General features: G+C 48.7%; 1 protein-coding gene across 4 annotated transcripts in view; it reads left to right on the forward strand.

The window, feature by feature from the left end:
- The window catches only part of PLEKHG2 (pleckstrin homology and RhoGEF domain containing G2), a 101,230-nt gene that overhangs the window by 17,781 nt on the left and 67,201 nt on the right, over positions 1-16,248 (forward strand). For 2 of the 4 annotated variants that reach the window (XM_081868632.1, XM_081868630.1), the window contains exons 2-3: positions 4,709-4,782; positions 5,511-5,938. In XM_081868632.1, the coding sequence (XP_081724758.1) occupies positions 4,734-4,782; positions 5,511-5,938 (477 nt within the window). In that variant the 5' untranslated portion in view covers positions 4,709-4,733. The remainder of the gene's footprint in view (positions 1-4,708; positions 4,783-5,510; positions 5,939-16,248) is intronic. The other 2 variants (XM_081868633.1, XM_081868631.1) reach the window with 1 other exon arrangement.

Consider the following 16,248-nt stretch of genomic DNA (forward strand, 5'->3'; position numbering starts at 1 on the left):
GGGGAGGGCAAGCGAGACGGTCCAAGGAGAGCTGCCGGTTTAGCCAAGAACCACCAGTCACAGAGAGAGAGATTTTTCTGCCTCCACCACCCACAGACCTCATAGGAACTTAGGAAAATAGGAAACTGCATTATACAGCCAGACCCAAAATTTCGACGCTTCTCATGCTGGTTTAACCCCTTTCCGTTTTAACAATACAAATTCTGCAAACACCCTCCCTATCTCTTCAAAATCATATTCCCCGTCTTACCTAAATGGTACATTTTAATTTATCATTAAATTAAATTTCTCAGACTAGCTGCCTGAGAAACAGTTTCTACCCAAATGTGATTTTGGTTTTAAATGCATTGTAAGGAGTCTGTAGGGGCGCGGGTGGCGCTGTGGGTTAAACCACAGAGCCTAGGGCTTGCCGATCGGAAGGTCGGCGGTTCGAATCCCTGCGACGGGGTGAGCTCCCGTTGCTCGGTCCCTGCTCCTGCCAACCTAGCAGTCCGAAAGCACATCAAAGTGCAAGTAGATAAGTAGGTACCGCTCCGGTGGGAAGGTAAACGGCATTTCCGTGCGCTGCTCTGGTTCGCCAAAAGCGGCTTAGTCCTGCTGGCCACATGATCCGGAAGCTGTACGCCGGCTCCCTCGGCCAGTAAAGCGAGATGAGTGCCGCAACCCCAGAGTCGGCCACGACTGGACCTAAAGGTCAGGGGTCCCTTTACCTTTACCTTTTTAAGGAGTCTGTATGGGAGTATATTGTATTTAAAAATGGGGTATCAGAGTTTTTAGGGGGCTAACCAGGTTGGGATAGTTGGGATAGCTGGCTTGTTGGGTTTTGAATGTCTGATGTAGATTTTTCAATTTCGTTGTTCTGTATGGGACAATGACAATAAAGATTATCGTATTTTATCGTATTGATAGCTATATCCCAAACCTCTTTGTACCATTCTTCCATTTTATATTCTGCTAGCCCCCTTCCACTTCCTTAGCAAAACGACAACGACAAACCTCTGGTTACGTGAAACGTACTCAATAAACACACAAGACGTAACCGGCTGTACTTTTGAATAAATAAGGTATAATGTCCATTATATCAAATTATAGATTTCAACGGAAGTCTCATAAAGTTCAACGAAAGAAGCAGAAGATCCAGTGGATCAGTTCATTCTCTAGTCCAGCCTTTCTCAACCTGTGGGTCCCTCAGGATGATGGGAGTTGTAGTCCAACAACATCTGGGGACCCACAGGTTAAGAACCGCTGATCTAGTCAGTTCATGCATAAGGTCCATACATGTACAAGTGTCTATTCCACCTGTCTGTTCATAGAGTCAAACAATCCACACGAAAGGTTGTTACAGTTCCACAGAATCCTTTCGCAGAGTCTAAGACAAGGATTTCCGGAATATTACCCTTGTTTTGCCATCCTAGGCTTCATCAGTAGAACAGGCTCATATGTAATATTACAGGATAGTGGACCTTATAGCATAGTAGTGGTTGCTGTCAGTAAATTTGTGAGCAAGTCCTTTATAGCCTACGAACTTTCCACCCCATCGTAAATTGATAATAGTGCTAGCGCTGGACTTTTCGTCAGCTTTAACCCCGTGATTTCTGTTATCTCCTTAAAGACCCTTTGCCCCAAAAAATTGTACATATTTACACCCCCACCACATGTGAACATAATTCCCCGTTTCCTGGCTGTCTCCTCCAACATAACACCAAATATCCCTTGTTTATTTGATTTAATCTGACGTGTTAATTACCATCTCTAGGCAGGGGTCTCTTGCAGAGATTCGAATCAGGGACCTTCTGCATGCAAGCCAGGTTATTGGCCCCTGACCTATACAGTCCTTCTCCATTGCAGGTTGAGACTAAAGAAGGGATTCAGTTCTGAAAAGGTTCAGGGTGCACAGTAGGGCTGGGCGATAATCTGGTTTTCAACAGCTAAGGTAAAGGTAAAGGACCCCTGGACGGTTAAGTCCAGTCAAAGGTGACTATGGGATAGCAGTGCTCATCTCACTTTCAGGCCGAGGGAGCTGGCATTTGTCCGCAGACAGCTTTCTGGGTCATGTGGCCAGCAGGACTAAACCACTTCTGGTGCATGGAGGACTGTGATGAGTGCCAGAGCAAATGGAAAAACCGTTTACCTTTCCGCCGGAGTGGTACCTTTTTATCTACTTGCACAGGTGTGCTTTCGAACTGCTAGGTTGGCAGGAGCAGGGACCGAGCAACAGGAGCTCACCCCATCACGGGGATTTGAACTGCCAACCTTGTGATCAGCAAGTCCTAGGTTTAGACCACAGTGCCACCTGCATCCCTCAGCAGCTAAACATTGTTCTATACATATAGATCACAATGTTTGAAATAAACATCGTGCTATACCGAAAAATCACAATGTCTGAAATAAGGATGGAACTCTGTAGAGCCATGGGCTGGCTTCACGGTTTTTCCCACATTGTGATTTTTTGCACAGCACACACACACATCATTTTTTTGTGATATATTGCCAGGTCACAAATAATGAAACCATTATCATGTTACTGGCTTCAAATCGATTTTGGACATTATATCACCCAGCCCTGGGACGCGGGTGGCACTGTGGGTTGAACCACAGAGCCTAGGACTTGCCGATCAGAAGGTCGGCGGTTTGAATCCCCGCGATGGGGTGAGCTCCCATTGCTCGGTCCCTGCTCCTGCCAACCTAGCAGTTTGAAAGCACGTCAAAGTGCAAGTAGATAAATAGGTACCACTCCGGCGGGAAGGTAAACGGCATTTTCATGCGCTGCTCTGGTTCGCCAGAAGCGGCTCAGTCATGCTGGCCACATGACCCGGAAGCAGTACGCCGGCTCCCTCGGCCAGTAAAGCGAGATGAGCGCCACAACCCCAGAGTCGGCCACGACTGGACCTAATGCTCAGGGGTCCCTTTACCTTTACCTTATCACCCATCTCTAGCATGCGGTGTCCCTAGAAATATACAGTACAGGAAATGTGTTGGCTGAGAATGGCATTCTGGGGAGGGGAGATGGTAAATGGCCTGCCCTTTTTAAAATTGTGATGAAGGAGAAAGCAAGTTCACAGGCTAAAAACGTAAGATCAGAACGACACAAAAAAACTCCCACTCCATGCAGTTCCCTGTGAAGTCTTTACAGCTACATGGCGGCCACAGATTCTGGTTTCCTCGCCTTGCCTCTTCCATCTACCATAATTTACTTTTTACTATCGGACGGAATGTACAGCTTCGTATTCTGGCTTTTTATTGCTCACGGATAACCCTGTCCCCAGTGTACCACTATTCTGTACCATTATATGGTCGGTGGGTCTGTATTCCTGCCTCTCAGCACCCTCCTTCCTGGCTTCTGGCACCAATGGAGCCCCTGCCCCTTAGCACAGCAGCTGCCTAAGGCCATCTGCAGATTTTTGCTGTCCTGTTGCCGCCCGGGTGCTGCTGTGATCCTTCTGGGTTCCTTCTTTGCCACCCACACCAAGAACGAAGGACAGCGGTGGCAGTTTCAGAAAACAGAATCCGATTTCACCTTCAACGTGGATGCTCTCCGCATCCACCAGGACTCCGGTTTCGTTTGGAGTTTCCTGGGAGCCACGCGTCATTCCTGGATCACATTGTTGGGGCTCAGTTTCGACGTTTGGGTTCCTCTGCGAAACCTCGGTGTGAAATTGGCTCGGAGTTTCAGTCTGGTGCTATCGTGGACGACCTTCAATATTTCAATAATAATAATAATAATAAATTTTATTTATATCCTGCTCTCCCAGGCCAATAAAATCACAGTAAAAACATAATAGGGGGGAAAGAGCGTGGGGCGAAGAAAAGAAAAGAAAAACCCAATTTAAAATACAGGTTAAAATGCAATTTAAAATGCAGCCTCATTTTAAAGTAGCTGATAAATCAAAACCATAAGGGGAGGGAAACATAAGGGTCTGACTGAGTCCAAACCAAAGGCCAGGCGGAACAGCTCTGTCTGGCAGGCCCTGTGGAAAGATGTCAAGTCCCGCAGGGCCCTGGTCTCTTGTGACAGAGCGTTCCACCAAGTCGGGGCCAGTACTGAAAAGGCCCTGGCCCTAGTTGAGACCAATCTAACCTCCTTGTGACCTGGGACCTCCAAAGTGTTGTTATTTGTGGACCTTAAGGTCTTCTGCGGGGCATACTAGGAGAGGCAGTCCTGTAAATTACTGTTATTGTTGTTACAAAATAAAAAAATTCCTTCCAGTAGCACCTTTAAGTTAGTTATTGGTATGAGCTTTCGTGTGCATGCACACTTCTTCAGATACCTTCAGATACCTTCTTCTTCAGGTATCTGAAGAAGTGTGCATGCACACGAAAGCTCATACCAAGAACTAACTTAGTTGGTCTTTAAGGTGCTACTGGAAGGAATTTTTTTATTTTGTTTTGACTATGGCAGACCAACACGGCTACCTACCTGTAACTGTTATTGTTGTTGTTATTTATAGCCCTATGTTCTTAGGTATATCTGGTCACTGCGAGAGCAGGATATTGGGCTCGGTGGGCCTTTGGCCCAATTCAGCACCCAGGCCCTTCTTACGTCCTAATGGAACTTCCAGTTCCAGAGGCAGTCTATCATTCCCAGCTTCACAGATGTATTTCGCCATTGCGAGAACTGGGTGCTGAAGAAGATGCCTAAAAGTGCTGGCGCAGGACATTCAGCGAGCTCCCCTGAACCCTTTCTAAAAGTTTCCTTCCTCCCTTACAGGACGGGCGCCGGAGACCACATCACCATGCCCGAGGGAGCCCGCAGGGGCAGCACCAAGAGAGGCGGCAAGGCAGGTACGTACGCAAACCCACACGCCAGCAGAGATTGCGAAGCCCCAAAGCATCCTGCCTATGGGGCAGCTGGGCCGGCTGGGCCGAGGGGAGCTGTTTCCGTCCCAAACTTTTCCCGATTGGCAAAAGCTGCCTTATGGGAGATCTGTGTCTCTGAACAAGCCCAGCCCGGTGTGGGTTCCCCTTCCAGAGCATGAGGCTTTTGAAAAATAAATCTCCACCAAAGTCCGCTCGTCGTTTTTTGAGCCTGTGCATCTCTCTCTCTCCCTAGCCGCACGCTTTTTGCAAGCGGCTAACGCTTTAGATGCAAGATTGTGGTACTTGGGGGGGGGGCGGGAGGGAGGGAGGAAGCAAGCGGAGGAGAATAAGTGTGTGTCCTTTTGCACAACTGCCTCTCCTCCCGGCATCCTTCGCGAGGCAAACCACAGCTTCAAAAGGTGAGAGAGAGAGAGAAGAGAAAGCCACAAAAGGATGTTGAAGAGAGCGAGGAGGTTTTCTATTTTTTGAAAAGCCGGGGAGGCAGAAGGTGAATGCAGAAGACTTGTGGTGAGGTGGGGGGCTAGGAAAAAAGACCGGCCTCCTGTTGAACAGCTCCTTTGCACGTGGGGCAGAGATGGGTCAGGGCAGATTTCCTTTATGGTTGGGGGCTGAGCGTGCAACTTTTTATTTATTTCCAACCCCTGCTGCGTTCTCTCTTTTCCGTTTCCTCCTGCCCCCCCTCCCCCGGCTAGCAGCACCTCGGCCCTCGTCCGTCTCCTCGCTGAGTGGTCTCGGCTCCAGCATGGCGTCCGACCCCATCTTGGGCAGCTGCACCTCGGTCAACACGGTGTGCTCGGACAGCGACCGCCCGGTCAGCCTCAGCTCCTCGGCGTCGTCCGCCTCGCTTCCGGACAGCCAGAGTGCCTTTGGCAGCAGCGGGGGGCTGGGCGGCTGCCCCCCGACTTACCCCCAGCACCAGAACGGCAGCGACATCAGCCTGGACCTCACGCCAGTGGCCTTGCTGGACAGGCCGCGGGAAGCCCAGGCAGGCCCGGGTTGGTCACCGAGTCCGGGCAGGGCCAGAGAGCGCCGGATGAAGCTGTCTCACCTGGACCGGGTGGTGATGGAGATCGTGGAGACGGAGCAGTCCTACGTCCGGGACCTTAGGAGCATCGTGGAGGTAAGGACAGAAGGAAGGAAGGAAGAGCAGACAGGGCTGAGCGCCTGGCCTCCCCTTGCATTTTGATCCTGCCTTTCCCTCCCAGGGGCTTGTTGGCAACAGCCCTGTAAGGTAGGGCGGCAGTGTGAAAACAGGGCCTTTTCAGTGGTGGCTCCCCGTTTGCAGAATGCTCTCCCTTCATTATGTATCTTTAGGTGCCAGGCAGAAAATGTTCCTCTTCAACCAGGCCTTTGGCTGTTAAGCAATCCATGGTTGTTGTTGTTTTTTAAACTAGGGGGGGGGGGTATTGTTTGTTATTGTGTTATGTATTTTTGTGTTCTTCAGATGAAGGGTGGTGTGTCAGTTTAGTAAGGGAAATGAAATAAGGTAGCTTAGGCTGGAAGGTGGTCAGGCTTGGCTTCACGGCTGAGCATGTTTAAACCCAGCCTACGTAGAACGCTCCATAGCATGTTGGTGGAATATTCCGTACGGTTCTGGTCGCCTTTCCTCAAAAAGGAGTTGGAAAAGGTTCCGCCAAACTGATTGAGGGGATGGAGCGACTCCCCGGTGAGGAAAGGTTGGGGCTTTTTAGTTTAGAGAAAAGAGGTAGAATGACAGAAGCGTGTGAAATGATGCACAGCGTGAAGAAAATGCAGAGAGATTTGGGTTTTCCCCTCCTTTCTCATAACACTAGAAGCTGAATGCTGGAAGATTCAGGACAGGCCATAGAAGGTCCTTTTTCACGCAGCGCAGAGTTAAACTATGGAACTCCCTGCCACAAGAGGCAGTGATGGTTGCCAACCTGGAGGCTTTAAAAGGGGAATAGATGAATTTATGGAGGGGAGGGTGATCAGTGGCTGGATCAGACAAGATCCTGCTTGCAACTTTCCCACAAAGGGGATCCAGTCGGCCTCTGCGAGAACAGAGTGCTGGACTAAATAATAATAAAAATAAATAATAGTAATAATAATAATACATTTTATTTATACCCCACCCTCCCCAGCCAAGACTGGGCTCAGGGCTGCTAACACCAAATATAAAAACAACTGATTGAAATACACCTTGAAAACAAGATTAAAGTACAACATTAAAATGCAGCCTCATTTCAGTGGAAACTCAAATCAAAAACTTTTGAGGGATGAAAACGTCAAATCTCCACCAAGGCCAACTATCCAGACTGGTCCTACGTGGGCCAGAAAAAAGCCAGGGAAGTCCCCAAATAGGAGTTCCATTACAGAAAGAGAAAGGGAAAAGGAAAGAGGGGGAGGGGATCAGATTGATTCCAAGCCAAAGGCCAGGTGGAACAACTCTGTCTTACAGGCCCTGCGGAAAGGAATCAGATCCTGCAGGGCCCTGGTCTCATGAGGCAGAGCGTTCCACCAGGCCGGGGCCAGTGTTGAAAAGGCCCTGGCTCTGGTTGAGGCTTATCTGACTTCCTTAGGGCCCAGGACCTCTAGGGTGTTGCTATTTATGGACCTTAAGGTCCTCCATGGGGCATATCAAGAGATGAGCCTCCTTTGGCCTGACCAGGCAAACCTCTTCCTATATTCTTAACCCCAAAGTGCGGGGACAGAGTATTACGTCACACCATGCAAAAAGCAAACAAGCAATAGTTAAATAATAAAATTGTTGTGGCTCTCGCTGCGAGAAGTGAAGTTACAGGCAGCCAGGCACAGGGCCTTCTTGGTGGTGGCGCCATCCCTGTGGAATGCCCTACCTTCAGAAGTCAATGAGATAAAGAACTATATGAGTTTCAGAAGACATCTGAAGGCAGCCCCTGTGCTGGGAAGTTCCTGTGTTCTTGTTCTGACTTCAGTGTGAGGCGCAGCTAAGGGAATGTAAATTGCACAAAAAACACACAAACCCCAGACCTTCCAAGCGCCCCTGTTTTCCAGGGACAGCCCCAAATTTACGGAATCCGTCCCGGTTTCTGATTTGATCCAGGAATGTCCCACGTAAGGCGTTCCTATTTTCATGGGAGAAATGTTGGAGGGTATGGAGTTGTGCAACTCTGCGAGCCAAGGAAATGAGTAACTACACAACCTTTAGAAGACATCTGAAGGCAGCCCTGTATGGGGAAGTGTTTTTGTTTAATGCTCAAAGTTTTACAGTCATACCTCGGGTTACAGACGCTTCGGGTTTTGTGATTTCGCGTTGCACACTGCGCCGATCCCCGAAGTACCGGAATTGGTTACTTCCGGGTTTCGGCACTTGTGCATGCACAGAAGTACTAAATCGCACTTTGCGCATGCGCAGAAACACGGAATCACGACCGCGCTGTGGGTTGTGAACGTGCTTCCCGCATGGATCACGTTCGCAACCTGAGCGTCCACTGTATTATGTTTTTATATGTGTTGCAAGCCACCCAGAGTGGTTGAGGAAACCCAGCCGGATGGGCAGGGTATACCGTATTTTTCGCTCTATAAGATGCACCAGACCACAAGACGCACCTAGTTTTGGGAGGAGGAAAACAAGAAAAAAAAAAATTCTGAATCCCAGAAGCCAGAACAGCAAGAGGGATCGCTGCGCAGTGAAAGCAGCAATCCCTCTTGCTGTTCTGGCTTCTGGGATAGCTGCGCAGCCTGCATTCGCTCCATAAGACGCACACACATTTCCCCTTACTTTTTAGGAGGGGGAAAGTGAATCTTATAGAGCAAAAAATACGGTAAATAAAAAAATAATATTATTATTATGAACCGTAAGAGAAAGACACGTTGACGCGCCAATGTCAAGCCAAGCCTCCCTTTTTCCTGAGCTGGCGTGTATCGTGGATTTGGCACATCTTAAATCCAAAGCATAGGAAATATAATTCCACCAGATGACATAATAAGCATCTGGATCCTCCCCGGAAACATGTAGTTGATGCGTAATCTCCCCCGCAGTGGCCAAAGACCGTAAACTCTTACACCACACCCCCCAGTGCAGACTTTTTCCGGTTTCTCGTTGCTGGGCTGTTGAAATCCTGGCTGCATCTAACACCCACGCAGAAAGCTCTTTGCAGCGAGAAGGTTTCTTGTTGCCCGTCCACATATTCAGTAATCTGGGGAAGCCCAGGCAGGTGATTCCTTTCAAAATCTACCGTCTTAAGGAAGCCTTTCATTCCTCCCCTTCCCTGGCCTGTTCGCATTCTGCTTTTCAGAAGAGCAGGAGTTAACTTGCGCGTTCCTGGCATACCTCCACGGCGGCGTTTAAAATTCAGCGTTTGCTTCGCGGCCAGCCTCAATGACATAAATTAACGGGGCGGTTCTTCGCTGTAATGTGCGAGAGAGCGAACGGCCAGGTGTTTCCTGATCCAGTTTTGCAGAGTTTTTGAACCACCGTGTTCTTCTGCTTACCTGTTCCTGAAAAAAGCAAGAGAGAGATGTTGTCTCTGCACCTTGCAAGGTGGGCTTCTCGGGGGCATTCGGCTGTACGGTGGTACCTCAGGTTACAGACGCTTCCTGTTACAGAATCCGCTAACCCAGAAATAGTACCTTGGGTTAAGAGCTTTGCTTCAGGATGAGAACAGAAATCATGCTCCGGTGGCAGCGGGAGGCCCCATTACGGTAGTTAAAGTGGTACCTCAGGTTAAGAACAGTTTCAGGTTAAGAATGGACCTCCGGAACGAATGAAGTACAGTGGTGCCTCGCAAGACGAAAAGAATCCGTTCCGCGAGTCTCTTCGTCTAGCGGTTTTTTCGTCTTGCGAAGCAAGCCCATTAGCGGATTAGCGGATTAGCGCTATTAGCGGTTTAGCGGCTTTTAGCGGCTTAGCGGCTTATCGGATAACCAGATAAGCTGCTTAGCGGCTTAGAAAAAGGGGGGGGGGAGAAAAACAACAACGCAGGAACTCGCAAGACATTTTCGTCTTGCGAAGCAAGCCCATAGGAAATTCGTTTCGCGAAGCACCTCCTCTTTCGTCTAGCGAGTTTTCCGTCTTGCGAGGCATTCGTCTTGCGGGGCACCACTGTACTTAACCCGAGGTGCCACTGTAGTCTGATCACACCAGAGCGACTGCCCTGTGAGGAATGGTTGCAGCATTTAGGACTTTTAGTTTGGGGGGAAAGGCAAGCAAGAGAGAGGGGGGGTTTTCTCCCTCTCCATTAAAACGCTAGAAATCGTGGACGTCCAACAAAGTTGAATGTTAGAAGATTGAAGGACTACTGCAGTACGCTCTATGTGGGGCTACCTTTGAGGGTGACCCGGAAACCACAACTAATCCAGAATGCGGCAGCTAGACTGGGGACTGGGAGCGGCCGCTGAGACCACATAACACCGGTCTTGAAAGATCTACATTGGCTCCCAGTACTTTTCCGAGCACAATTCAAAGTGTTGGTGCTGACCTTTAAAGCCCTCAACGGCCTCAAAGGCCCAGAATACCTGAAGGAGCGTCTCCACCTCCATCGTTCAGCCCGGACACTGAGGTCCAGCTCCGAGGGCCTTCTGGTGGTTCCCTCACTGCGAGAAGCAAAGTTACAGGGAACCAGGCAGGGGGCCTTCTTGGTGGTGGCACCTACCCTGTGGAACGCCCTCCCATCAGATGTCAAAGAGAAGAACAACTACCAGACTTTTAGAAGACATCTGAAGACAGCCCTGTTTAGGGAAGTTTTTAGTGACTGATGTTTCAATGTATTTTTAATATTTTGTTGGAAGCCGCCCAGAGTGGCTGGGGAAACCCAGCCAGATTGGGGGGGGGTAATAAATAATAAATAATAAATTATTATTACTATTATTATTATTGGCAGGCAAAATAAAATACAGTGGTATCTCAGGTTACATACGCTTCAGGTTACAGATGCTTCAGGTTACAGACTCTGCTAACCCAGAAATAGTACCTCGGGTTAAGAACTTTGCTTCAGGATGAGCAGCAGGAGGCCCCATTAGCTAAAGTGGTGCTTCAGATTAAGAACAGTTTCAGGTTAAGAACGGACCTCCGGAACGAATTAAGTACCGTATGTTTCGTTCTATAAGTTTTTGGAGGAGGAAAACAAGAAAAAAATATTCTGAATCCCAGAAGCCAGAACAGCAAGAGGGATCGCTGCGCAGTGAAAGCAGCGATCCCTCTTGCTGTTCTGGCTTCTGGGATAGCTGCGCAGCCTGCATTCGCTCCATAAGACGCACACACATTTCCCCTTACTTTTTAGGAGGGAAAAAGTGAGTCTTATAGAGCAAAAAAATACGGTACTTAACCCGAGGTACCACTGTATTTCTTCATGCAGCACATGGTTAAACTGTGGAACTCCCTGCCTCAGAAAGCAAGGACAGCTACCAACCTAGATAGTTTTAAAAAAGGACTGGAGACAAATTCTGGAGGAAGTTAAGGCTTTCAACAGCTGCTCCTCATGACGGCTGTGGTCTGCCTCCATGGTCAGAGGCATAAAGGATTCTAAATGCTAGAAACTGCTGAAAGGGGGAGGTCTGTTGGCACCAGGTCCTGTTTGCAGGTTTCCCCAGAGATGCATCTGGTTGGCCACACTGAGAATCGGATGCTGGACTGGACGGGCCCTGGCCTGATCCTGTGGGCTTTTCTCATGTCCTCGTATTCTCTTAAATTCTCTCACCGAGGCCTGAGCCACAGGCAGTAAGGCCTGGTTGTGGAAGTAAGCTGTGATTTGCACTTTGCACGGGGTTGGTTTGGATGACCCTTGGGGCCCTTCCGACTCTTACGATTCTTGTGTGCACCTTTTCAACCTGGGGACGCAGGGTGGGGGGTGGGTGGAGTTCTGAAACAGGGGTGCAGCCTGCTGGGGGTGTGGACTCTGCAGCCCACTGCGGTCAGGAAACACATATTTAAATTTTCCTTCCTGCCTGTGCGTCACAGGGAAAGGTGCTACCCTTGTCTTCAGCCTGTGAGAGTTTCCTGTGCACAAAAAGGTTTCTTGTTCGGACAGACATGCCCCGCAACAGGCAATCAGGCCAGCGTTTTGAAACCCAAGACAGGGCTGTGTACCCTATGCTTCCCTGCTGCATAGAGATTGGCTTTCAGCTATTGCTCTGCCCACTGAGCACAACTGCCCTTCCCTGAGCAACACTGAATGCTGGAAATTTAATAATATAATATAATATAGTCATACCTCATGTTGCGTCTGCTTCAGGTTGCATTTTTTTGGGTTGCAGACTGCAAACCTGGAAGTACTGGAACGTTTTACTTCCGGGTTTCGGCAGTCACGCATGTGCAGACGTGCTAGATCGCGCTTTGCGCATGCGCAGACATGGGTTGCGAAAGCTGCGGGTTGTGAACGTCCACTGTATAATATAGTGATACCTCGGGTTACAGACGCTTCAGGTTACAGACTCTGCTAACCCAGAAATAGTACCTGGGGTTAAGAACTTTGCTTCAGGATGAGAACAGAAATCGCACAGCGGCGGTGAGAGGCCCCATTTGCTAAAGTGGTACTTCAGGTTAAGAACAGTTTCAGGTTAAGAACGGACCTCCGGAACGAATTAAGACATACTCTGGTCCAGGGGGTCACGAAGAGGCGGACACGACTAAACGACTAAACAACAACAATAATATTTAATGCTGTATTGTTTTTAACACTTGATTGGGAGCCGCCCAGAGTGGCTGGGGAAACACAGCCAGGTGGGCGGGGAATAAATAAGTTGTTGTTGTTATTATTATTATTATTATTATTATTATTATTATTATTACAAAATAGATGGCTTTAAAAGAGGATTGAGCAAATTCATGGGGGAGCAGCCTATCGACGGCTGCCAGCCACAGCAGCCAGGCACTGTTTCTGAATGCTAATTCCTAGAGGTCCCAGGGGCTCCCAATCGAGTGTTAAAAACGATACAGCATTAAATATTAAAAACTTCCCTGAACAGGGCCGCCTTCAGATGTCTTTTAAAAAGAAGATAGCTGCTTATTTCCTTCACATCTGAAGGGAGGGCGTCCCACAGGGCGGGCACCACTACTAAGAAGGCCCTCTGCCTAGTTCCCTGTAACCTCACTTCTTGCAATGAGGGAACCACCAAAAAGCCCTCAGCGCTGGACCTCAGTGTCCAGGCTGAACGATGGGGATGGAGAAGCTCCTTCAGGTATACTGGGCTGAAGCCATTTAGGGTTTTAAAGGTCAGCACCAACACTTTGAATTGTGCTCGGAAACGTACTGGGAGCCAGTGTAGGTCTTTCAAGACTGGTGTTATATGGTCCTGGCGGCTGCTCCCAGTCCCCAGTCTAGATGCCGCATTCTGGATTAATTGCAGTTTCCGGGTCACCTTCAAAGGTAGCCCCACGTATGACTGGCAGAATCTGAGACCTGGGAGAAGAGATGCTAGAAGAAGATTGGAAGAAATTTAAGATCTATCTACAAAAATATTGTAAATTATATGAATGTTAAGAAGGATGCTAGAATATAAACAACTGGGCACCATTAAGTTAAATATGTGATATATGAAGATAAGTTAAATTTAAGAAAAGAAAATTTTTTGGAGAATTTTTATGATATATTTAATATTTTAAGATTTGAACAAAGGATATCTAAAATTAGAGATACAATATTGGAAAATTAGACAACAAGAATGAAAATAAGGGGATAAATTTGTTGGAAAAAAATTTTTTTTGCTCAGGAAAGCAGGAGCGGGGGATGTGAGGGAGTCCAAAGATGATAAGGAAATTATGTTAAGAGATGTGCTTCATTGTTTTGTTGATTGGTATTGTAATTAAACTAAAAAATTGTTAATAAATATATTTAAAAAAACAACAACAAAGGGAGCCCCACGTAGAGCGCATTGCAGTAGTCCAAACAGGAGCATGCACCACTCTGGCGAGACAGCCTGCGGACACGTAGGGTCTCATCCTGCGTACCAGATGGAGCTGGTAAACAGCTGCCCTGGATACAGAACTGACCTGCGCCTCCATGGTCAGCTGTGAGTCCAAAATGACTCCCTGGCTGCGCACCTGGTCCTTCAGGGGCACAGTTGCCCCATTCAGGACCAGGGAGTCCTCCACACCTGCCCGCCTCCCGTACTTCTGTCTTGTCAGGATTCAACCTCAATCAGTTAGCCGCCATCCATCCTCCAACCGCCTCCAGACACTCACACAGGACCTTCACCGCCTTCACTGGTTCTGATTTAAAAGAGAGGTAGAGCTGGGTGTCATCCGCATACTGATGAACCTCCAGCCCAAACCCTGCTTTCTGGTTTCCCACCGGCATCTGGGCTAAGAGGCTGCTGAACTAGACGGGTCCTTGTCTTCCTCCAGAAGGTCTTCTTTGAGCCCTGGATTTGCCATCAGGCATTGACTCCGCAGCCCCTCCAGGGTGGAAGCAACTGCTGGAGGCGAGCCCATTTGCCATCGCCTGCCGAGCTTCTTCCTCCAGCCTCTGCTTCGCTTTACTGCTGGAATTTCTGGAATTCTCTGGCCTCTCCTGGGACCACTGAAAGAGGAGAGGGAAGCCAACTGGGGTCTGTCTGGCTCCGGAGAGACGGTTTCTTGCGTGCCTCTAAATTAAGACTCGCCCGGCCGTCCCTCTCTCATTGTCCGCACATCGTCTCCCTGAATTCCCAACGGCTCTTTGGCCCGTTTGCAAGTGACACAGAGCTACTCCTCTTACGAGGAGAGGTTGCCGCGTTCGGGACCTCTTAGTTTAGAGGAAAGGCGAGTAACTGGTGGCACGAGTAATATTTATAAAAACGATGTGCAGCATGGAGAAAGCGAGCAGAGAAAGGTTTTATCCTTCTCTCTCATAGCACTAGAACTCATGGGTGTCCAATGAAGGTGAAGGCTGGAAGATTTGGGACTGATGAAAGAAAGTCCTTTTTCACAAAACACATACAGTGGCGCCTTGGTTCTCAAACTTAATCCACTCCGCAAGTCCATTCGAAAACTGAGGCCCATAGAAAGTAATGCAAAACGAATCAATCCGTTCCAGACTTTTAAAAACAACCCCTAAAACAGCAGTTGAACATGAATTTTCCTATCTAACGAAACCACTGATGCATAAAATGAAAGCAAGAATCAATGTACTGTACTATAAAATAAATAAGACAGTATTGTAGGTGATAAAAATTGTTTGGATGGGGGGCTTTTATCCATTTCCGCAGTCACACATTCAATCAATCAGTAGCTGAACTAGGTTCTACACATTCACAAAAACAAATTAACCGAAAAAGCCTCAAAAACAAAAACACAAAATAAATAGCCAAAACAAAAGCGCCAAAATTAATCCGTTCCAGTCGTCTGTTCAAAATGTTGGAAAACCAAGGCGCAGCTTCTGATTGGTGCAGCCGACAACCGCATCAGATGTTCAGCTTCCGAAAAACATTTGAAAACCGGAACACACACTTCCTGGTTTACAGACGTTTGAGGACCAGAGCTTTTGAGAACCAAGGTGTTTGAGAACCAAGGTACCATTGTAGTTGAACTATGGAACTCACTGACACAGGAGGGCAAATCCACAGAGGAAGAGAGGGACATCAATGCTCCTGGGACCTCTCCTGCAGTGTTGCTCACTTCCTCAGAAAGCCGCCTGAATGGCTCAGGGCCGCCTCTGCTTCACGCAACATCATACCTCATGTTACGTTTGCTTCATGTTACAGTGGTGCCCCGCAAGACGAATGCCTCGCAAGACGGAAAACCCGCAAGATGAAAGGGTTTTCCGTTTGCGAGTTGCTTCGCAAGACGAATTTCCCTATGGGCTTGCTTCGCAAGAATAAAGCCCATAGGGAAATCTCCGGGGACCTCTTTTAAATGCTGGCGGTGGGGAGCAAAGCCTTCCCCCGCCCTCCGGCCTTCAGAAGAGGTCCAGGAAGGCCGAAAGGCTTTGCTCCCCACCGCCAGCATTTTAAAAGCGGTCCGGGATAGCAGGGAAGCGCTTCCCGCTATCCCGGACGGCTTTTGAAGGCAGGCGGGGGGGAGCAAAGATTTTCACCCCCCGCCAGCCTTCAGAAGAGGTCCAGGTCTTTGCTCCCCCCCGCCTGCCTTCCCGGGGGCTTTAAAATCGCCCCGGGACAGTGGAGAAGTCCACTGTCCGGGGCGATCTTAAAATGCTGGCGGGCGGCAGCGAAGCCTTCGCTGCCGCCGGCCAGCATTTTAAAAAACCCCGGGACAGCGGAGAAGTCCTCTGCTGTCCTGGGGTTTTTTAAAATGCTGGGGGTGGGAAGAAAAGCCCTTGCCCCCCCCCAGCCTTCAGAAGAGGTTGGGGGACAGACTGGGAACGCATTGATTGATTTTCAATGCATTCCTATGGGAAACCGTGCTTCGCAAGATGAAAAACTCGCAAGACGAAAAAACTTGCGGAACGAATTAATTTCGTCTTGCGAGGCACCACTGTACGTTTTTTCAGGTTGCGTCCCGCAGCAACCCAGAAATACCGGAACGGGTTACTTCCAGGTTTCGCCACTCACACC

The sequence above is a fragment of the Podarcis erhardii genome (assembly GCF_964252035.2).
Source record: "Podarcis erhardii genome assembly, chromosome: 7".
Taxonomy (NCBI): domain Eukaryota; kingdom Metazoa; phylum Chordata; class Lepidosauria; order Squamata; family Lacertidae; genus Podarcis; species Podarcis erhardii.